General features: G+C 59.4%; 1 protein-coding gene across 9 annotated transcripts in view; it reads right to left on the bottom strand.

The window, feature by feature from the left end:
* AGAP3 (ArfGAP with GTPase domain, ankyrin repeat and PH domain 3) overlaps positions 1–22112 on the bottom strand; it is a 48184-nt gene that overhangs the window by 16544 nt on the left and 9528 nt on the right. For 2 of the 9 annotated variants that reach the window (XM_033098719.1, XM_033098717.1), the window contains exons 2-9: positions 10435–10493; positions 10114–10201; positions 9872–9957; positions 9629–9770; positions 9113–9247; positions 8838–8965; positions 7118–7276; positions 3639–3731 (exon numbers count right to left, since the gene is read on the bottom strand). In XM_033098719.1, the coding sequence (XP_032954610.1) occupies positions 3639–3731; positions 7118–7276; positions 8838–8965; positions 9113–9247; positions 9629–9770; positions 9872–9957; positions 10114–10201; positions 10435–10493 (890 nt within the window). Of the gene's footprint in view, positions 1–3638; positions 3732–3890; positions 4827–7117; positions 7277–8837; positions 8966–9112; positions 9248–9628; positions 9771–9871; positions 9958–10113; positions 10202–10434; positions 10494–11746; positions 13726–22112 lie in introns of those variants that run through there. The other 7 variants (XM_033098714.1, XM_033098715.1, XM_033098718.1 and 4 more) reach the window with 7 other exon arrangements.

The raw sequence follows: 22112 nt of genomic DNA on the forward strand, positions 1-22112 counted from the left end.
GGCCCCGTAACGGGCCCAGTAAGCTTGTCCCTTAGGAAGGGAGGGCCCTGCCCTCAGATAAGCAGGAAAGTCGGGGTGAAGAGATTCAGGTGTGATGATCTCACTTCGATGAGGAATCTAACAGAATAAATGAACAAACTAAACAGAAACAGACTCAGAAACAGAAGCAGAGTACAAACTGATGGTTGCCAGATGGGAAGGGGTTGGAGGGCTAGGTGACATAGGTGAAGGCATTAGGAAGTACAAATGGCCAGTTACAATAACAATCACAGGGATGTAAAGTACAGGACAGGGAATATAGTCAGTGGTATTGAAATAACTATGTATGGTGTCAGATGGGTACTAGCCTTATTTGGCGGGGGGGGGGCACTTCATAAATTACGTGGATGTCTCACCACTGTGCTGTACGCCTGAAACTTATATAATATTGAATGTCAACTGTAATTGAAAAATAAATTGTTAAAAAAAAAAAATCCGGGTATGAGAAAGCGGGCAGTCTCTCTGGCATCAGCTGGTGGTGGTGGGGGAGTGAGCCCCAATTCCATTCCACCTGCCCTTGGAGTTCTGCCAAATACAAGGCTCAGCCTGGAGGGATTGCAAACAGGTGATGTAGGATTTCCTGCCTGATCTCTCCTCCAAGGAGGGAGGCAGGTGGCCGTCAGGGCCCTACTCCCAGTCCCTATTTTTCCACCTTCCTTCCTCCCTCTCTCCCTCCCTCCTCCCGCCTCCTGCAGCCCCCATGTGAGACAGGAGGTGTAGGACCTGCCATCTGAGGACACAGCCTGCTCAGTCTGGGGGACCCCGTCCTCACAGGTGCTTCCTAAGACAAGTGCTGTTAACAGGACCCTCACTCCACAGAGGGGTGGCTGGACCATGCAGCCTGTGAGGGGCCTAGGAGACCTGCTTCTGGGCGTGACATCCACCCCCTCACAGGCCAGGGAACAGTACCTCAGCCCCGCTCCCCTGACTGCAGCTTCCCAGTCTCATTCTCACTCCCTGTCAGGATGGGCCGGGAGAGGAGAGTGACGTGGAGGCCTGGCTGCCACCCTGCAGCGCCTCAGGTCACTCCCTCCTTTTCCACGCCCACCCCAGCCTTTCCTGGGACAGTCCACACTGCCTTCTCAAACCCTCCACACCCAAACCCTGCCCTCCCTCCTGGGTGCAGGCTCTCCTCCCCCTTCTAACACCAACTAGCCCTTAGCAACAGACAAGTCGTATCACTGCCTGGGCCTCAGTTTCCCCAACAGGTAGGGAGTGTGGACTCACGGAGGCCCTCCCTCCTCCGAGCAGGAGCCCACGAGTCACCAGGGGGCGGGCGCGGAGAGAAGCCCTTTCCTACCCGAACTCTCGCCCCTCTTCACGTGGGCCTCCCAGGGAGGAGGCGGCGGTAATGAGCTCGTTAGCCGGCAGGCCGGGCGGGTGTGGGCGGAGCGCCGGGCTGGGCGGAGAGAAGCCAGTGCAGTTGGCCCGGGGATCGACCTGCCGCCCACTCCCCTCTCCGTGCCCCTAGCCTCCCGGCCCGATCCGCCGCAGCGCCAGGCCGGCCCAGCACAAAGCTGGGCCAGCAGGGCCTGCCTGCCCCAAGCCCCGGTCCCCGCGCACGTCGTGCGTCCCACGGAGGGAGAAGGAGCTCCAGGGGTTCCCGCTCCCTCCCCGGCCGGCCCGGCTGCGCACGGCGGAGCAGGAAGCAATCTGGGGCGGAATGGGAGCGGTGCGGAGGCGACAGCCCCCAGAGGACCCGTTCCCGCCGCCGCCTCCCTCCCAGCTCCGCCAGCCGGCTTAATTGCGGAGTCCGGATTGATTGGGAATGCAAATGGCAACTGAAATGCAATCTCCACTCCCAGCAGGAGCAGGGGGGAGGGGAAGGAAGGCGTCGGGAGAACGGGACACCAGGCGGAGAAAGACCGACCCTGGGCACAGGGAAGTGTGTGGGGGGTCGCAAGGAACGGCAACAACAGGCAGGCCCCCAAACGCCTTGTGTGATGGACGGCCAACACCAGCAGCGCTACCTGCCTCTGGCCAGCAGGGCGGCCCAGGGCCCTGGTGGCCTGTGCAGCCTCCGTCCTAGTCCTACTAAGGGACCGTGAGGTTTAGGGACCTGTAACACCCATGCGACCTAACTGGTGCCCCCACGGGCCCAGAGCCCCAGGTGCTGCTTCATGGAGACAGGGCTTCCGTTCCCACCCCCCAGCTCCTGCTCCCCCACATGTGGGGTCTTCAGGAAGCAGATAGGTCAGCCCCACCTCCACGCCAGGCGGGACCAGGCATTGGGCCTACCTTTATCTCATAGCAAAGCCTGGGGAAAGTGTTCTCGCCATTTATTAACCATGCACAAAAGATGCACATGTCCCCCTCCCCCCCACCCCGGAGTGACCGTCCTGTGTGAGCACATTCCCATCTCCTGGCAGAGACCTCCTGGCGGGCGCGCGTTTACACAGGCCCAGAGACAAGCGGTCACACCGTCAACAGGTTTGTGGGGGCCGACTGTGCACCCACACACACAAAGGGACAGGGAGGAGACAAGCACTCACCCAACAGAGCCGTCCCTGCCAGATGTGAGTGCAGTGACATCTCAGGGGAGGGCTGAAGCAGAAACACAGGACGCAGAGCCACGCAGTGGCCCCAGGACCCTGGCACATTCCCCGGGCTCTCCATTCTAAATGGACCTTCACTGCAGGCTCAGAACCCAATCTTAACACATGAATTCTGGTCACACTGCCCAGGGGCCCCCAAAGCCCCTGATTGGAGGGCCAACCCCGGCCAACTGGACCTCTTATGCTCTGGCTACACCACTCTCCTCTGTGGTCAAAACCTGACAACATGGCCCCTGGAGACATGGCATCTCTAACCCCTGGCTCCCAAGGTCTTTGCCAAGCCAGCATCCTGTGGGTACAACAGACTGACAGCCAGGTGGGCACCTCAGCCTGCAGGCTCTTGCTGGAGCTCCTGAGGGACACCTCCTCGATTGACCCCCATCCGCCCAGCAGTTCCAGGGCCCTCCCCCGCCATCTTTGCACAAAGGCACCCTCCATCATTCAATGTCCTTTCCAGCACTGGGACCCACAACAGGTCTGGGAGGATCCAAGTTTCTGGCAGCCCAGCCCTGCCAGGCAGTGACTCAGAAAAGAGTTGGGGAAGACTAGGAGGTAGCACCTCAACTAAGTTTTTTCCTTTACAAATAAACGGAGGCCCCTATGGATAAGAGGAATGTGCCACAGAACCTAGGGGAAGACCAGCCCTCAGTATGCCCTTCAATGCGTACACCGCGGGGTACTGTTTTGTGAATTCTCTTCCTTTTCTGGGAGAAGAGGTAGGCCGGAGAGCCCAGACTCAGCCCTCTGGCGGCGACAGCGGGTCTCCCCCTCCACGTCGCAGGTGGCTCTCTGCTGCCCCCCGGTGGTGGTGAGGAGGTACAGGCAGAGCCCCGTGAACAGGCTGCTGCAGCCACAGGCCCAGACCTCGGTAAACGCTCCAGCCACTCTTCCCAAAGGTTGGCCCTTAGAAGGAGCTCAGGCCTGGCAGGAGGCGTGCTTGCCTTTTACACTGTCTCCCCTGTCACAGAGGCCTGGAAAAGAACCATCCTCTAGCGTTTCCTGGGCCTCCGCTCCTCTCCAGTTGCAGGGGAAGGGAATGCTAACCTGTTTGATGGGGATGGCCCGGCCACTGCCGATACTGTCCACCTTGCACTCGGCGGCCTTTTTCTCCCGGTCCAAGTCGGCACCCTTTCGAGACTGGAAGAGAAAAGAACAGGCGCGTTAAAGGGGACCGGGGTCGGTGGGGAACAGCTGCCCACCTGGTATCCCCAGCCCTCCCGCCCTCCCTCCGCCTGGGCAGGCCCTAGCAGTGGGGCGGGGCCGGGGCGGCGGGACCGGGAAGGAACTGAGACCACGAGTATTCCAATGGGTTTATTCTTACACACGGCACCATACAGAGCAGCACAGGTCACTGAGCCGGGCCCGCCCCTTACAAAAGAGCAAGGACACGAAATACCGAGAGCGCGAGAGGCGCGCAGCCCAGGGGGCTGGGGCGTAAGAGAAGGGAAGGGGCGAGGAGAGGTGGACAGTTGGACTGAGGGATAGCCGGGAGCACAGGGCACGACAACCGGGGAAAACAATGTCCAGAAGTGAGCGGGCAATGGCCCGTCTGCGGCACAGACACCACACGGCACGTTGCACCGAGCTCGTCGGCGTGGCCCGAGGGGCACAGTGGATGGAGAGAGAGAGGAGAGAGGCCAGAAGAGGCCCTGCGCCCCTGCCAGGCTCCTGGGGCAGAGCCCGCCCCAAAGCGGATCCTAGGAAACGGGGAGGCCAAGAGAGGAGAAAGGCAAGCGCGCGGCGGTGGCTGGCGTCCAGAGCCGAGCAGGAACGCAGAAGTCCATGCAGGAAGGAGCAGAGGAGGGGAGGGGCGGGAAAGCTCCCCCCAGGAGCAGCTGGGCGGGGCCGGGCGCTCGGACGCCCCGCCCCTCTGGGCGTGTTGCGCTGGCCCGGCTTGGGCGTGGGGCGGGGCCGAGCTCCCTTCTTCTCCATGCAGCGAGCCTGGCGCAGCGCGTCCAGCCGGGCCTGGTCCCCGGCAGCCCCCAGCCGCGGGCTCCAGCTTCCTAGCCTTCCCTGGGGGTGGGGGTTAGTTACAAAGGTTCCTGTGGGTCTCTGGAGTGGGGAGCACGGCGGCCGCTTCTCATCTGAGAGCAGTCCCAGGGCCCGGCCCGCCTCCGGCCCCGCACAGGGGACAATGTCCAGAGGTGCTGTGTGTCACCACCTGGTCTTCTAATTTGGAAGGAGTTGGAAAGGCCTTTTTGTTGATGAAAAGTTGGAAACAGTGGCACATATCTGCAAATATCGAAAGAATAAAGATTTTGGCAAGTTATACTCAAGCCCCGCGTAAGTTGGTCAGCACTGGTGAGGGCAGAGACCCAGGCACCTGGGGAGAGGCGGCAGCGGTGTGAAGAGGAGAAGGAGGAAAAGGAGGAGGAGGAGGAGAAGGAGGCGGCGGCCCGGCTGCCGGCTGTCCATCTTCGGCCCCACGTCCCTCTTGTCCTCCCAGGCTGCCAGGAGCCAGGGCACAGGGAGGGGACCAGGGACTGCAGCAGTGGGCAGCAGAGCCAGAGCAGCAGGGAGAACTGGGGCCGAGGCCGCCACCTGCAGCTCCACCATCAGCGCCGGCCCCGGGCCTCTCCTGGGCGCCACAGCCTCTGCCCCTTTGGCCCAGGAAGGAGGAAGGTGGATGGGACGGCTGCCACCGGGTCTCCGGACAGAAGAGCCGGTTGGGGACAGAGGGTGCAGCCTGCCCCAGTCAGACTGGTGAGCCAAGAGGCCCCCAACCACCAGAGGATTCCCCAGGAGCCCAGAGGGGCATACCCCCATGGCAGGAAACGGGGCAAGAGTGGCAACAAAACAAGTACATGAAGTCATGGGGGAGACGGGGGATGTCAACGGCCATGTCCAGCAGGAGGGTCACAAGGCCACCAGCCACAGAGCAGGCGTGGCTCTGCTGGGGAGGACGATGAGGTAGAGGGGGTGGCCCCAACAGCGACGATGAGGGGGAGGGCCCCAGATGCACCCCTAGAGACGGACACGTCTGGAGGCCACCTTCGGGGACAATGGCGCAAGTGAAGTCACCATGGAAACAATGGAAAGAAAAAAATAAGGTCGCCACCATGAAGATGGAGAGAATGGGAGTGCCCGCAGGAGGATGGGAGGCGGAGGCAGCAGTGTAGCAGGCAGCAGAGGGCACGGGGCAGGGAGCGAGAAGGTGCCGCGGCGAGGAGGCCGTGAGCTGGGCATGGGCGGCGGATGAGGGAGGAGCGCGTGCCCTGGGAATAGCAGGACTAGCAGCGGAGGAAGGTGGGAGGTTAAGAATGGTGTTGTGGGAGCAGGTGACTGAGGCAGGGTGTCAGGGAGCAGGTGCCGAGGGCACAGATGGCGGTCACCAAAAACACAGGCACCCAAGGGCTCTACAGCGTCAGCAGCAGCAACAGCAGTGGCAGCAGATGTGGGCACAAGCAGGCAGCCCAAGGCCCTGCGAGTCTCAATGGGCGTGAACAGAAACAAGAAGCTTCGAGTCTACGCAGGGTCAGGGCTGGGAGTGCAAGGCGTGGCAGCAGCTGTCAGCAGAAAGAGGGTCGTCAGCATGGGTGGGGAGGGGGCGTGGGGCAGGCACGGGATGGAAGCAGGCAAACCGGGCACGAGTGTGCTGGGCGGGCGGAGGTGAGAATGAATGCGCGAGGCCTGGGAGCACTGGCTCTGCTGGGCAGGGCTCCGGAGAGCCTGGCGGGGGCCTGGCCTGGCAGGCAGGACACAAGGCCAGGCTGAGAGACCAGCCCTGATGCTGAGAGAGAGGCACACTGAGAGACGCAGCAGGACAGTGCGATCTCCTGTGAATCCACACGGCAGCTCACCCACCTGCGTCTGACCCAAGATCCCGGAATGGTCCAGCCAAGTCCCAGCTGGAGGGGGAGCGTGTGGGGGTGGGCACTGTGTGTCAGATGCTGGGCGTGGACAACCAGCAAGCTCAGGGCACCTAAGAGCTCCGGGGCCGGGCCCCGAGCAGTGAGAGCCCTGTGGGACCCCGGTGTGAGGTCTGCAGGGAGGGGAGAGAGAACTGACCTGGGGTCGGAGGCAGGGTAGTGAGGCACGGAGGCCTGGGGAAGATGCCTAGGGCTTTGCAAGACCACCCGCAGTGGTGGGGGGAGGCGTGGGGTAACGTGGACGGGAGGCCTGCGCCCTGGCTCCTGCTCTAGCAGCCGGCCCCTCAGTGCAGGCTCGGTGCACAGCCACAGGAGGCAGGCTGTCCGGGGAGTGAGCCGACACCTGCAAAGGTCCCTCAAGCCGGCCAAGAAGCCCGCAGGGGTCGGGAGCGAGGGTGGCCATGTACAACGGGACAGGCAGGTGTATGTGGATGTGCTGAGGGCAGCCTGCTGTGGCCTCAGAGGAACAGTCTGGAAGAGGACGGCTGTGCGTGAGGGCTCCGGCAGGGACCTACAGAGCGGTGTCTGTGTGAGGAGAGACGGCAGGGGCTCCTCCCTGACTCCGTGGCTGCTGCCTGCTCCCCTCCTAGCCGGGCCCTACCTGCTGGGTGGAGGCAGCGGGGCAGGTGGGCGGGGTGGGGCACGGGCACGTACCGTGAAGATGTTGGAACGCCGCTTGGACTGCTTGCGGATGGGTGTGGGGGTGGAGGAGGCCGCGATGGTCTCGATGCGCAGCTCCCGCTGGCTGATGCTGGGGGTGGAGGGGACTGAGGAGGAGTAGTCGCTGAAGGCGCTGCTGCCGCCATTCGTGGCCTAAGGACAGAGAGGGCTGCTGAGGTGGCTGTGGGGCGGGGTGCAGGGGCAGGCGGCAGGGGGCAGCCGGGAAGCCCTGCAGTGTGGGGGGCCTGGCCTGGGGCTCAGGGGGCAGCAGAGGCGGCACTAACTCCTAAAGGCGGTCCTGAGGGGAGAGGAGGCCTGGCCTGGAGGCTATCCAGTCGTCACTGCACGAGGCTGCCAACTGTGCCAACCAGGAGCGAAGTCAGAGGCAGTGGCTGGCAGGTTGGAATCAGTGACAGAGGCCGGAAGTGAACTGTGGAGTCTTGGCTCACAGGTGGGGCTGGCTCGAGGTAGCAGTTCGCCCTGGATGAGCTCCCCAAAATCAGTGACATGTATCAAGGATGTGGGGCTCGGGCCGGGGAGGATGAGGTTTGCTTGGGGCAGTGTGTGTAACGGGAGAGGGACGCAGCAGAGCCATGGCTGAGCGGGAACGCAGCTCAGACTGCTGTCAGAGTACATGGCAGAGAAGGGAGACGGCAGGACAGGAAGGGAAGATGGCAAGGGTGACAGGATGGGGACAGGAAGTGCACAGCAGTGTCCACCCCAAGGCTCAGGAACGGGCACAGTACAAGCCCTGCTCCCTAACTGCCCCCACGCCGGTCCCTGAGTAGAGAATGTGTCCGCCCTGGCAGCCGTCCTAACTGCACAAAAGGAGCAGAGTACCCGGACTGAGCCCCTCGGCCGCCAGGGCCCCTCCCTGGGTAGCGCCCATGTGTCTTGAATTCTGTCGGCTGAGGAGGACATAGTGAGGAACGACCCATGTCCTCCTTTTTCCCAAGGGGACACTTTCGGGGGAAGCCCGGCTACCTTCTAAAGCACTAAAGGCAGGCGTGTGGAAAAGCAACCAGGCTGTCATGAGGAAGCGGCAGAAGTAAAGCAGCAGCTGCTGGACAGCTCCAGCCCGCACACCTGTGATGGCCCAGCGCTTTCCACAGAGCAGGGAACGGAGTGGGAAATGCTCTTACGGAAGGATGCTCCGACGCATATGCCAAGAGCCAGAAAATCACCTGGCAGCATGCCAGAAGTGGACAGGTACCCAAGTGGTATTATGGGAGGGACACTGGCAGGACTGCCTCAGAAGTACTCTCAATATCCCGCAGGGCATGAAAGCCATTGGTCCCTCTGGGGCAAGCACGGCCCTCTAAATGCAAACACTGACAGAAGGCCAACAGTGGCGGGGACGGGGCCGCACCTGCTTCCTGGTTTTGTCAGGGCTGGTCCCCAGCAGGCCTACAAGTGTGCCCGTGTGCCTCTGAGTCTGCCCCCGGGGAGGCAGCTCCTGAAACAGCTCTAACAGCACCGACTAGAGTGAACGTTCAGTTGCCTGAGCTGGAGTGCTGCCGGGTGAGAGGGTGGCGAGCAGGGATGGAACACTAGCACGATGAGGCCAGGCCAGCCATGCAGGTGGCATGAGCTGGTGCTTCCAAACCATCCGCAAGGCAGGAGACTAGCCGAGGTGGGGACACGCAGGCAGACAGACAGTACGGAGAGGGAGGGCCACAGCGGGCGAACGCGGGGAGGAGGAGGCGAGTGGTACCTGGTTGATGTGCACGGCCGGGATGGAGGCGGCGGACACGGCCGAGTGGCTGGGCGAGTTGGGCAGTGACTTGCAGGGCCCTATGGCCAGCTGCTGCTTCTTCCGCAAGGCCACTACCTTCTGGGCCACTGCAGGGGACAGCAGAGTCAATTACCCCTCTGGGGAGAAGGGAGAAGCCCAGCTTAGAGCCGCCCCCCAGAGCACACAGCCCCAATGGCCAGAGGGCCCTCCTGAGCCCGCTCTGGGGGAGCCGTCCCGCCCGGTACCCGAGTTACCGTCCTGGAAGACGCGCTCCACGTTGAGTCCATAGGTCGCACACGTCTCGTAGTAGGTGCAGCGCTTCAAGTCTGTGGACAGCTTGCGGGCCCTGCTGTCATCAATGACCCGGGGGTTTGCGGCACTGATGGCATCTGTGGACGTGGGAGGGTGAGGGTTTACTCAGCCTGCCTACAAGCTGGGGCTGCTGGGGGGTGGGCACTTGGTTAGAGGGTAGGTGGCAAAGAGGCTGGGGCAGCAGATGACACGGACCATGAGAACACGGTATCTGGGCCTTGTTCCAGCTCCGCCACCGGCTCACTGAGTGGAAATGAGCCAGCCATTCAGTTTATTCCTCTAAAAACGCGGACACGACCGTCACACAAAGGGCAGGATTTAGCTGGGAAAGACCCAGTATGGAGCGAGGACGCGGCCGTTCTGGGGCCACACGAGAAGGGTTTGGTCAGCTCTTGGGGTGGGAGCTGGGCGTTCTCCCCCCTGCCCGCCTGGGGACCCAGCCCTGTAGGCCTGCTCACCCTGCGTGCCCACCAGCACCATGGGCACCTCGCTGGCATTGCGGAAGCTGCAAAGCCGCAGGAAGTAGTTGTACACTGTCTGGAAGCTGATTTCATCCTCCAGGCTGAACACAAACACCACTGCGTCCACCCAGGCAGCAAACTAGGGGGGACCGAGCAAAATTACCAGCCTCACCTGGTTACCGGCGAACTCCATACCCCTCCCCACACACGCAAGGGACCAGGGCTGGGCAGGAGCCTCACCTGGAGCTCAGGGGGGCCTCCTTCGTCCCGGATCAGCAGCAGGTAACTCTGGCCATCCACCACAATTTCCTTCTTAAACCGACCCCCTAGGACAAAGCGCACAGTCAGGCCCAAGGGGCCAAGCAGAAAGAAACCCACAGCTTCCAGTAGAGGCGAAAGAAAGACTGAGCAGGATGAGGGACTCACGACGCCCCTACACAGACAAAAGGGAGAGGGCCGTGTGGCCAATCTGTAACGCTCACCTTCGGGGGACTCCTCCTGGACATAGGTCCCCGTCAGATAGCGGTGCACCAGGGCCGACTTCCCACTGGACAGGTTCCCTACAATGCCCTGTGGGAGAGGAAGGGGTGAGCAGTGGGCAAAGGGCGCAGGGGAAGAGACAGGGCAGGAAAGGCAAAAAGCATGATAGAGAAGAGACAGTGCTGAGGACAGGAAAGAGGGCCAGGAGGACGGGCTGCAGGGAGAGGCATGGTGGGGAGAAGGGGGAACCGGAAGTGGGGAGCAATGCCCAGGGCTACCACTCGGAGCTCGATCCCACCCAGCCCCAGGGCTGCCTCACTCACCACTTTAAGTTCCGGCACCGAGCGGCTCAGCGTCCACTCCTGGCTGTTCACAAAGGAGTCTGCAGGAGACAAGGCCACCTGTCAGGGTGGGGTGGCATACACACCTATGCTATCTGCCACCAGCTCTCTCCTACGCTACCCCTTCCTACGCCAAGGCCAGGGGACACTGCTATCCAGATGGGACCCCAACCCTCACCAGAGGTCCATGCCTAGGGAGCAGCAGGAAAGTGGAACGGACTGATGACTGTCCTCATGGAGGGGCCTGAGGGGTATGGGCAAGGTCCCCTGCACCTGGGTCCCTCCTCCTCTTACTGCTCCACCAGCAGCTCCCACCTTGAGCCACACCCAGCCTGGAGCCCCTGGGGCCCAGACACTAGACCCAGGTGAGAGGCAGCTGCAGCAGGTCTCAGCCCAGACCCAAGCCGGGCTGGGCACTTGTCGGCTGGGCAAGGGGGCCAGCCTCCTGCAGCGAGTAGGAACAGCTCCCCCATACAGGGTGGGGCCACCCACTACATTCCTAGCCTGGGTAAAGAGGGAGGAGCCCTTACCTGGCCCTGTTCTGTGATAGGCAGGTTGAATGGGGAGCGATCTGCCCCACCCAACTGGCCCTTCTCCTGGCTCCTCCTCCTAGCGGTGGAGGCCACCACCCTTTCTTTCCCAGAGACCCGCCTCCTGGGCTCCCTCCTCTTCAGTCCATCTCCACTTGCCACTGGCACCTCCTGAGAGAGGGGAGCCTCATGCTGCGACCCAGAGCCCTCCAAGGGCCTACTCCATCTTCCTTATCTTCTAGGTTGGAATGGTCAATCTCCAACCATTCTAGATGGCTCTGGCCTGAGCCACGCTTGCTTCTCCGCCCCAGGCCCCATCAAAGAGCTGTTATTACGACCGGGTCCACAAGCTGCCCCTAAACGCATTCGCAGAGGCAGCTAGAAGGGGCACAAGCCCTGCCTGGGAGCTAGAAGTGTTCTAGCCCCGCCTAGAGCCAGCGGACTCTGTTGAGTCTCAGCTCCCTGGGCCTCAGTTCTGCCGGTGCCAAAAGCCAGGAAGGGGCCCTTCAGCCCTGACCTGCTATGTCACCACTCTATGGGCCAGCACTAGTGCCCAGAACGCCTACACGTCCTCCTCTGCCGCGCCACCTTGCTGGATCGTCACCCACCCCAGAGCCGGCCTGGGCGCTGACCGCACTTGGACACCCTGGCTGTCTCCAGCCACAACGGCACGCCCCCCCGTCCCAGGTAGGTTCAAGGTTTCCCACCCACTCTCAACGCGGACTCCTGCCAGAGAGGACCCGAGGCAGGGCTCTTCCCCTTACCGCTGGGTGAGCCCAGGAGCCCGGGGTCCACGGCCGCCCGGCGGCTCCACAGGGGCTCGGTGGGCGCGGGCTCCCTCCGGCGGAAGCGGCTGGTGAGCAACTTCCAGAGGCCGGCGGCAGCGCGGGGGCGGCCGGAGTGGGGCACCGCGCGCGGGGCCTCTGTGCCCATCAGCAGGTCGCGGCGGCTGGGAAAAGCGCCTAAGGAGCTGGCGTCGCCATCGCTGCGGGTGCGCGCGCGGGGCAGCAGCCCGGACTCGGCGCGCCGGATCTCCTGGCCCCGGCGTAGGCGGAAGCTGAAGCTCTTCCTCAGGGCCGACAGGCCACGCCGGGGACCCGGGCCAATGCGCCCGCCGCTGCCGCGCAGCACCTGCCAGCGCTGGCTGCTCCACAGCGAGGAGCCCCGCAGGAAGCCGGAGCTGCCCGCACGGCCCAGCCCGGCGCCCGCGCCCGCCCCCTCGGCCTCGGCCAGCTCCAGACGGTTCACCTCCAGGAACGTCATGCTGGTGGGCCGCGGCCGCGGCGCCTGGGTCCCGCGCGACCGGCTGCGCCGGGTCGGTGCGGGGCTGCACGGCGGGCTGGGCGCGGCCGGGCCGGGGGGCTCTGGAGGCGCGGGTCCAGGGTCCGGCGGGCGCCCGTCGGCGGGGCCGCGGCGGCCGAGGCGCGAGCGCAGGAGGCCGAGCAGCAGGCTGCGGGCGCCGGTGGGCGGCGGCCCCTGGCTGCTTGAGCACACACTCCGCGGCCGTGACGGCTGCTCGTGCGCGGCGCACAGGGCGGCCTGCAGGGCGGGGGCGGCGCGGCCTGCCGGGGCGCCGTGCAGGTCCAGCGAGTCGCAGACGCTGAGGGCGCGGCGGCAGACAGTGGGCCGCTCCCAGCTGTAGCTGTCCCCCGGCTGCCAGCCCCGCTCCATGGTCAGGGCCCGCGGGCGTGGGCCAGACCCATGGCGAGGGGCGCGGGGCGGGGCCCGGGCCGCGGCCGGGGCACACGGACCTCCGGCCTCTAGGCACCTGGCGTCGGCCCGACTGAGTCGCTCACCTCCTCCGCCGCGCAGCGGCAAGCCCAGACCTGGAGAGGCCAGGAGCCAGCCCAGCAAGGAGAGAGAGGCAGCAAGCCCGGCCTGGAACACCCAGGAACGGCGGCAGCCAGCCTGCTGGGGCAGCCCCCAGAGTCCTTAGAAAACAGGAAATTCCTGCCCAGGGCTCCTCCTCGGATTGGGACAGGTAGGTGAGGAGCTGTCATTAAGAGCAGGCCAAATAAATAACAGTCCTCAGCACACCACACACTGGGCCCGTTTTGAACAGAAGTGGGCTGACCCCTTGCTCTTTCTCCAAAGATCTAGAAGGTAACAAATACACCAGGGCCAGAATTAATAAACGGGTAAATTAGTCGTCAGAAGGCAAGTCATATGCCCTCTCTGGGTCTCGGTCTCCTCATCTGTAAAATGGGGGGTCTGAAGGAGGCGATCCTATCTTAGTTTTCCGCTCAGACATTCTGAGGCTAGGAAAGGCAAGTCGGCTGTTCTGTTCATAACTGAGGCTGTCTTCTTCCTCGGGGATTATAAAATCGTCTGCACCGGGTTAAGTGTCGTCCTGCCTAAAGGCAGTGGAAAGTCAAAACCTCTGGACCTGGACCATACAGTTCTGGACAAGGGACTTACTTCTGAGTCCCTGAGGTCTCTGGGCTCCTGCCGCTCCTGGGTCTCACCTCCTATCCAGAGGTTGTCCAGAGGTTGTGCAGAGCTAAAGCATTAGCTTGCAGTACTAGCTGGAGCACTGATGTCCTTTGAATTTCATGAGTGTGGGCTGCAGCACCAGACACTCATTAGACGCAGGGCTCTCCCCCGTCCTCTCCCCAAGGCCCTGGAGATGAGCCAATTTACCATAGCCCACAAGGACCCCAAGCAGATCAGGAGGAGCCAGTTTAGGTAGTGGCAAGGATGAGGGGGCTTGCGTTTCCTTTAACGAGACAATACTCCCAGGTTTTCTCCACCCTTTGAGTCCAACCCAATTCCCAACTTCCCTCTCAACTTTAGAATTCCAGGGCCCTGGTCAGAAGCAAAGTACAAGATAAAAGTGGCACATTCCAGAGGGGGCTGGAGTGGGGGAATGCCTGAGGAAGGCAGGGCCTCTCCATCCTAGGTGCTCCCGCAGAAAAGAGCTGGAGACTGCCAAGTCCCGGGCTGGATCACCCAGAGAGGCCCCAGGGTGAATTCGTATTCTCCTGGGACTAGTTATTAACAGTAATGAGGGCGGCTTCTTCCACTCTGGGTGCACAGTCCCCACATAATAAATGGTTCAGCCGAAGGGCCTTTCCCAGGATCCTTCAGGCATGGAGACAAGAACACGACCCAGGAATCCTGACTCACATTTCCAAGTTTAAGACTCCTACACTCAACTTCCCTATCTGCATGTCTGTCTGTCACACACACACACGGAATTTCCCCTTCCCCAAAGAATAAGGCTACTCATTGCAAATCGCCCCCCAAGCCAATGAAAATGGAGCACAGGACCTCAGACTGGGGGCCACTTGGGGACCGAGGAGGTTCTTTCAAACCAACTGGCTCTCCTGGTGAGAGAGGAGCAGGATGGACTAGGAGGAAAAAGGCAGGCGTGCACATGGGCTCAGGGAAGGTGGGCAGCAGTGCCTGGTCCCAGAGGTGAAAGGACAGCTCACGTTCTCAAAGGACAAACCAGTTCCCAGCTCCCACTGCGCCTGTAGAATAAGCCCAGGCAAAATGGTCAATTCCCAAACCTGAACAGCTTCCTCTTCCTCACTGGGCTGCCGCCTTCCTATCCGTTCTTCCCAGAAACCGTTCCTAACCCAGAGAAACAAGGCAGAGCAGGGCACCTGCCTACACATAAAAGTCCCAGGGCATCAAGGCAGTCAAAGGCCCCAGAAAGAAGAGTGGCGCGACAAGATTCTGCTCCAAGAGAAGCGGCAAACACAGCTCCAATGGAAATGAGGGCAGACCCACAAAAGCTCCAGGCTGGGACCACAGAAATTTCATAAAATTAGCCCTCGTGTCAGCTTTCTGTTTACTGGGTCATCAGAAACACCAGGCTAAACCTGTCACTAGGGAGTGAGAGTGACCATGGAAGTTTCTAGGGGAATTAAAGATGCAATGTCTCGCAATGCCAGCAGTAAGCATTTTGGGTAAGGATGGACACACGCTTCCCAGGGAGTAACGTGTAGAAATTGAGCACCTCACAGCTCGGCTGCTCTGAGGACCAGGAAATCAGCAGGAGAAGGAGCTGACTCTGGCTGCACCCACAGCAGGGCGAGCGGGACCAGCTACACACACCAGCCCGAGCCTCAGATGGTCTGCCCCGGGTGTGCAATCACGTGTCTGGGGACAGCGGGGATACACTACTGACCTGCATCCAGGTAGCCAGGGTGAAGCAGAAAGACCTGATGATGTGACATGCAAGGCACTGCAGAAACAGAACGCTGGTCCTGAGCAAGGGGAAAGGGCGGACTTCGGCCCAGGAATCCCACCCAACCTGTACCTCATCTCCAGTCAAATATTTGCTGGGTGATTGGCTGATAAGTGTGGAGGTGTGCCCAGCAGAGAGCCTGTGGACGGCCTGCTCAGAGATGGGAAGGGCTACCTTCCTGCTGAAACCAAGTGTGTCTGTGGGCGACTCAGGGAAAGAATGGCTTCAGCTTCTTCCCACAGCCCCAGCAGTCCCAGAGCCACAAAGCCCCCAAAGTCACAGGGACTCCTCTTGCCCACAAGGTGGCAGCAAAACATCTTCCTGCAGCCCTGGCTGCCCGTGCAGCAAGCAGCAGGGGACCCCAGCAGAAGCATGTGCAGGTCTCCTGTCTGAGAAGAAGGGAGACTCAGGGCTGTCCACCCTGCCCCCGCCTGCCCAAAGCCTCCCCAACAACCTGCCACTCGTGCGGGAGGCCGGCAAGACTCCTGACTCTACACGTGTGGGGCTGTCCACCGAGAGCTCGATGTGGCAGCAGTGCCATCCCCAAAGCACTCAGCACTCATGTTCTCCACCCTAACCAACGGCTCCGCCACCTCAACTTCTCCCACCGCCGGAGCACAGCCCAAGACAAGCCGCCGTCCTCGCCGGCTAAATCCCCACTTGCCAGTCCGGAAGTGACCTGGGCACTTCCCAGCCAGCGCCTCCCAGTGGCCTCCCACTTGATGCAGAATGTGGTCTTCTAATGCCCAATGGCCCCCATGCCTCTTTGAGCTCATCTCCTGTAACTAACTGTCCCCACTCCCCACCTCCCTCAGCCACACAGCTTAGGGCCCCTCTGCCTGGTTGTGCTTCTGCTCACCCGGCTCCCCTCCCCTCACCAGCTGAGTGCCCAGCTGCTCTCCATCACAATGGTCGTCTAACATTCATGCTTCTCGGGTATTTTTCCGGCGTGTTTAACGCTCCCCCACGAGAACTCAGCCGGGCATGTAGGAGGTGTGTAATGATTCTGTGAGTGAATGAATGAATGAATGAATGTCTTTGCTGAGCATGAACTGTGCACCCAGACTTCTGTTCTCCTTGTGGGGAGGAAGGGAGGCAGGCTTATAAGATGGTCCCTGGCTGGGACAGTCTGTTGAGGGGATAAATCACAGGAAAAATCATCCACACAGACCCCAAGTTGAGAGGCAGACAAAGAATAATTTATACCGGTGCCAGCTCTCTTCAAATCAGACATCTAGCTGGACACTTGAGCAGTTCCACATCCACTCAGGCCTGTTCTACTGATCCCTCCATCTCTTCCCCAAGAGACCTCAGAGTTGGACCTCAGAGTTCTTGCACCCATGTGGATCACAACTTCTCTGAAAATCTGCTGAAAGCTGCTATGGGCTGAATTGTGTTACCCCAACATTCATATTTTGAAGTCCTAAACTCCCCGCACCCCGCCCCTTAGAATGTGGCCTTATTAGGAAATAGGTTGGTTGTACATTGTACATGTAATTAGCTAAGATGAGGTCTCCCTGGAATAGGGCGGGCCCCGAATCCCATAGGATTGGTGTCCTTATAAAAAGGGAAATTTGGGCACAGTCACACAGAGGGAAGACAATGTAAAGAGACGCAGGAAGACGGTTGTCCACAAGCCACGGAGAGAGGCCTGGAACAGACGCCAGCACCTGATTTCAGACCTCCAGCCCCCAGAGCTGTGGGAGAATATATTTCCCTTGTTTTAAGCCCCCCAGTTTGTGGCACTATGTTACAGCAGCTCCAGGAAACATGCAGAAGCTACATACACAAGGGGGCAGGCTCCAGGGGCCCAGCAGGTATGACTACACAGAAACCAGCCCCCCCCACCCCCAAACCCCCCCCCCCCGCAGGACTGCTCAGAGGAGCCAGAGAATTCTGCCCCCATCTCCCAAGTTCAGAGCATCAGAGAGCTCCCTAGTGGCTGCGTTCCCCTCCTCCCTATGGAAAAGCTGAGGGGATCAAAGGGGCCCGGCAGGTGGACAAAGGGAGGAAATCTAAACCAATCTCTGAGGAACAGCGTCATCCCAGCCCGGAAATGACCTTCTAGCACCAAACTAGCTACTCAATATGGTGTCTTCATTTTTCTTTCCGTGCACAAACTCTGTGCTCGGCATGACAGTGGACAGGACAAAGCCCTCCCCTGGAAGACTCAGTCCCTCTGCGACCCCACTGGCCTCCTGACCTTGTCCCACCTTGCCAATTCTAACCCCCTGAGTGGGACCCAGACACACGGAACCAGACACACGGCTCAGACCGGGAAATACCCAAGGGGCCATCTCAGGACCAGGGGCCCTGCACACACCATCCTCTCCGGGGAAAGTCCGCTGCTTTTCAACTGCTCCTCCAAGAGGAAAAAGGGAACCAGCGCGTGTGTATCTGCCCTGTGACCAGAAGGGCGGGGTGCAGACGGCAACTGGCACCTCACAGAGGGGAACTGGACTCAGAATGTAAAAGCGTGGACGCTCCCTAATGGCATTTGTCTTTTCACCCCAATCTTGACATATTTCCTGTATTTCATACGTTTTTAAATGTTCCTTCCTTCAAAACTGAATACATGCTCAGCTACAAATCTGCTTCTTCCAGCCCAACGGGCTACTAAAATGTCTTCAATTTATGAACCTTCATTCCTTATCAGCAGTACCAGCACTCTAGTTTCCTTTCATCTTGTTCTTACAAAAGTAAAACAGTTGAATCAAGGGAAGATGCAATAAAGTATTAAAATAATTGTACTAATTTTGTTCTGAGATGGAGGAGCCGCAGAAACGGAGCTGCTACTGCCAGGTGGACCCCCACGCAGAGTACAGACGTGCAAGTTCAGGATCTCAAGAAAAAGGGGGCAGAGGGTTGTGAACACAATTTAAAAAAAAAAAAAAAAGACTCGGGTGGCTTGAGAGTCTAATGGACAAAAGTTTAAAAGTATCTGAATTCCCAGTACAGATTTTGAAAGTGGGACAGGTAACTTCCCCAGGGGGTGGGGGCCTATACTGAGTCCGAGCCCACCCTCTGCCCCCAGAATCCAACACACAGGCCCAGGCCCGGGGAACCCTTGGGATGGGCCCCGACTCAAAGGAAGCCGCAGGGCCAGGGCCAGGTTGACAACAGCAGTGTCTGGATGTGGAGGCCGCCTCCCTGCACCCCGGCCAGTTCAGCAGCAGACCAGTCCGCAGTCGTAAGTCAGCCCTCAGCTCATGCCAGCTGTCCCCACAAAGCCCCAAGGAGTCTCTCAAACCTGGTGAACCCCCTCAACATCCCAGCTCATCTTGTCTCTGCTGTCGAAGCTAATATCTAATCTGCTCTCACTTGTCCGGGGCTCTCGGGCACGCGCAGGATGACACACACCTGACCCTGCCGCCCAGCGCCACCTCTGGTGCCCCATACAGCCAAGGCAGTGGCCACATGGGACACCACTTGTCACCTGATGATAACAGCCACTTATAGAGCACAATAGGCTGCACTCCGGGCACTTTACACATTGACTCATTTAACCCTCACAATAACCCGTTGAGAAAGCTACTGTTGACCTCTGCATTTTACAGATGGGGAATCTGAGGCACAGATGCCAAGTAACTTGCCTCAGGTCACCAGCTAGGAAGTGGCAGAAGCTGGCATTCCAGCCCAGGCCATCCGGCTGGCCCTGAGCCCTTGGGCCTCCCTGGCCTGGCGAGCTGTCTGCTGACACAGGACCAAATTCAGCCCATATTTCGTCTTACAGGCACTCCCTGCTTAGCTTCCTTTCCTACTGCCCTGATGCCCACATCGAGGTGACCCAGTTGGCCTTCCTGGCAGGGGCCTTTACCCTTCTTCCAAATAAACTCCTGCCCTACTCCCACTCTCCCAGCGCTGGCTCAGGACGAGAAGCTGACGCACACAGATCTGGCGCTACTCTCCCAGGGATCTGTGGCACTTACAAAGGAGTGATTACCTCTGACGGCAAAAGGGGACCAATTTGGGGCTAGTGAGATTTTGGCAGAGCCACAGAGCAGCCAGGGCAGGCCGGTGGTCAAGGAGAAGAGGAGTGAGTGGGTAAGTCAGACCACTCTCTTGAACTGCAGATACAAAGGACGGGGTGGGGCAGGGCCACAGGGCCACCCCAGATGCACAATTTCCTGCCATGTATTCCGGGCCCACTGGTTCTCTCCCAGCACAGAACAACTGAGACTTTCATCTTAATTCTACTCTCATCTGCCTCTAGCCTGATGACTGCTGCCTGGGCCAGCCCATCAGCTCTCAGGCCTGGGCCCCAGGGCTGCTCCGTCACCTTAAACCAGCGTCAGGTAACCCTGGAGACCACATGGGGCCACAGGAGGACATGATGGAAGGAGCTCTGGGGCTGACAGAGGCCGTCCCCTGGCTGGGCCACCAGGCCTTCAGCTGTGAGACACGAAGGGCCAGGAGATCTCTAGGACCTTGGCAGAGCTGCGGCCTCTGCGACCTTAAAGGCCAGAGTCAGAGCTGACCAGGACGCCCCTGGCAGGACCCCTCCCGGAGAGCAAGGGGACCGAGCAACAATTGTGTATGGCCAGTCTCAGGGCTGCCAGTCATTGCTGGCTAATGACAGTGGCAGTGGCAGAGGTGGCTGGCTCCCTGGTTACCTCGTAACGGTTTGCAAACAGCCCGTCCACTGCCTCACAACCCCAGCAGACAAGTCTCCTCACCCTCTCCCCCGCCCGCACCTCCTCTGTGTGCCCTCATTAATAGCCCACTGTGCAGAAGGCCTGGCTCACTCACGCCCACCTCCTCCCTGAAGCCTGCAGCCCCCTCCCCAGCCCTGCTGAGCCCACATGGTGCAGGGTAGGGCGGCCTCGGAATGAACCAGATAGGAAGCTGTGTGGGGCTGTGTGAAAGGAGCAGGCAGGAAGCGACATGTACCAGGGCTCGCAGAATTACAGGACACGAGAGAGAAGATCAGGAGATTCAACTACATAAAATAAAAAAAACCTTTACAATAAAAAACTGTCAAAACTCTAATGGAAATACAATGAAAGGGAAATCAACACCTGGAAAAACAAAGTATGTCAGTGGGCTAACCGTCACTCCTCATTAATACTGGCAGACCTCGTTCTACGGCCCTTCGCAGACACTGCATTTTATCGGCATCGAGGCAAGACCCTCCACCAGCAAAAAGACTATGACTCGCTGAAGGCTCAGATGATGGTTAGCAGTTTTTAGCAATAAAGTATTTTTAATTAAGGTACATACTTTTTAAAAGACATAATGCTACAGCACACTTAACAGACTACAGCAGAGCATAAACATAACTTTAATATGCACTGGGCAACCAAACAACTCGTGTGACTCGCTTTATTTCGAGAATTGGAGATGTGGTGGTTGTCTCCTTAAGACCACTGCCAGCAGGGCCCGATGGGACACCATAGGAGGTACCCCTGGAGCTCATCGAGCCCCTAGACCTCACTTCAGGTTGTGGGCAGGGCTGGGGATGGACGGACAAGTTCAATAACGCCCAGCGGCCGCAGCCTCTGAATCCAGGGCACCCAACCTTTTATAACAAATGTGGCCTGGACTCTTCAAGAGTCTGTGTCACGGGGAACATCACCACGATGGATCCTGGTCCATCCTGATCCAGCCTGATCGGGAAAAACAAAAAGGTTATACAAGACGTTGTGGGGAAGACTGAGGAAATGTGGTGACAGGTGAGCTATCAAATGTTAGAGAATCCTTGTTAATTTTCATAGGTGTAATACTGGTCTTACGTCATGTAGAAGCATGTCCGTTCTTAGGCAATGCCTGCTGAAGTGCTTACGGGGGAGATGCCACCATGTCACCATGCCTACAGCTACTGAGCACTATCACCACCAGAAAAATGTGTGTGTGAGAGGGAGCGGGGAGAGCGAGCGCGCGAGAAAGCAAACAGGGTAAGACATTAACGAAGAGCCCTTCAAGGCAGTCATTTTTCAAAATAAAAAGCTGGGGGGAAACCTGTCAGTCCTTTCCTCTATAAATTCTGGGCTTCCTGTCTGGTTTAAGAGGATCCCTCTTATCCCAACATGAGACAATACTCTTCTCATTTCCTCCTGTATTTTTAAACGTTTTATCTTTTCCATGGTGCAATAGCACATGGCAGCTCGGAGCACAGGCTCTGAGACCAGACTTTCTGGGTTCGGGTCCTGCCTCTGCCATTATTAGTGAAACGCTGGGCAATTCCTTTACATCTCCGTGCCTCAGTTTCCTCATCTGCAAAAATGGGGATGATAACACTGACCTGAGTTACACGCAAGCGTGTAGGGCAGAAAGCGGCACACAGGAGCACCAACAGAAGTTCCTCTTTTCAGTACCATACTGAGGTTCCAAATCTGATCCTGCCGCCCTTAGCTCAAAACCCTGTAACTCCGTCACCCGCAGCAAGAGCTGTCAATCTTGTGACATTTGCAGCACCAACACAAAGTGCTAGAGTGTGGGGTGGCACGTTTGAGGAGCTCAGAAACACACTATGCCAGCAATTTTCATAATGAAACCACTACTCCAGGAAAGCAGTGCCTCGCAGCGCCTATTGAAGCAGCCAGCTTGCCACAGCGGCCACACGGCTGGGTCACTGTGTAGGAACTGTACTACAACCCTGGGCTCCTGACGTGCTCTTTCGAAAAACACTGTGCTTCTTCAGTGCCAAGCCAGCGTTACTCAGCCCAGCCCCTGCTCAGGGCAAGGGGGCCACACTTCTGGGCCCTCACACACGGCCCACTCCCGGCTCAGCTGCCTCAGGCAGCAGTGTGAGCTCCATCCCCACTTGTCACAGAAATACATTTTACCCTTGATCAAGTTTGGGGGACACTGTGGGAAGAAAGCTACGGCACGCTGAGTGGGGCAAGCCCAGGAGTGACCAGTCTCCCGGAATCCGAATTTAGAAGGACCTCGCCTTCCTGCAGCCGTACCCCTAGCCCACAGCCGGTCATTCAGCT

This window comes from Rhinolophus ferrumequinum, chromosome 26 (assembly GCF_004115265.2).
Source record: "Rhinolophus ferrumequinum isolate MPI-CBG mRhiFer1 chromosome 26, mRhiFer1_v1.p, whole genome shotgun sequence".
Classification (NCBI taxonomy): domain Eukaryota; kingdom Metazoa; phylum Chordata; class Mammalia; order Chiroptera; family Rhinolophidae; genus Rhinolophus; species Rhinolophus ferrumequinum.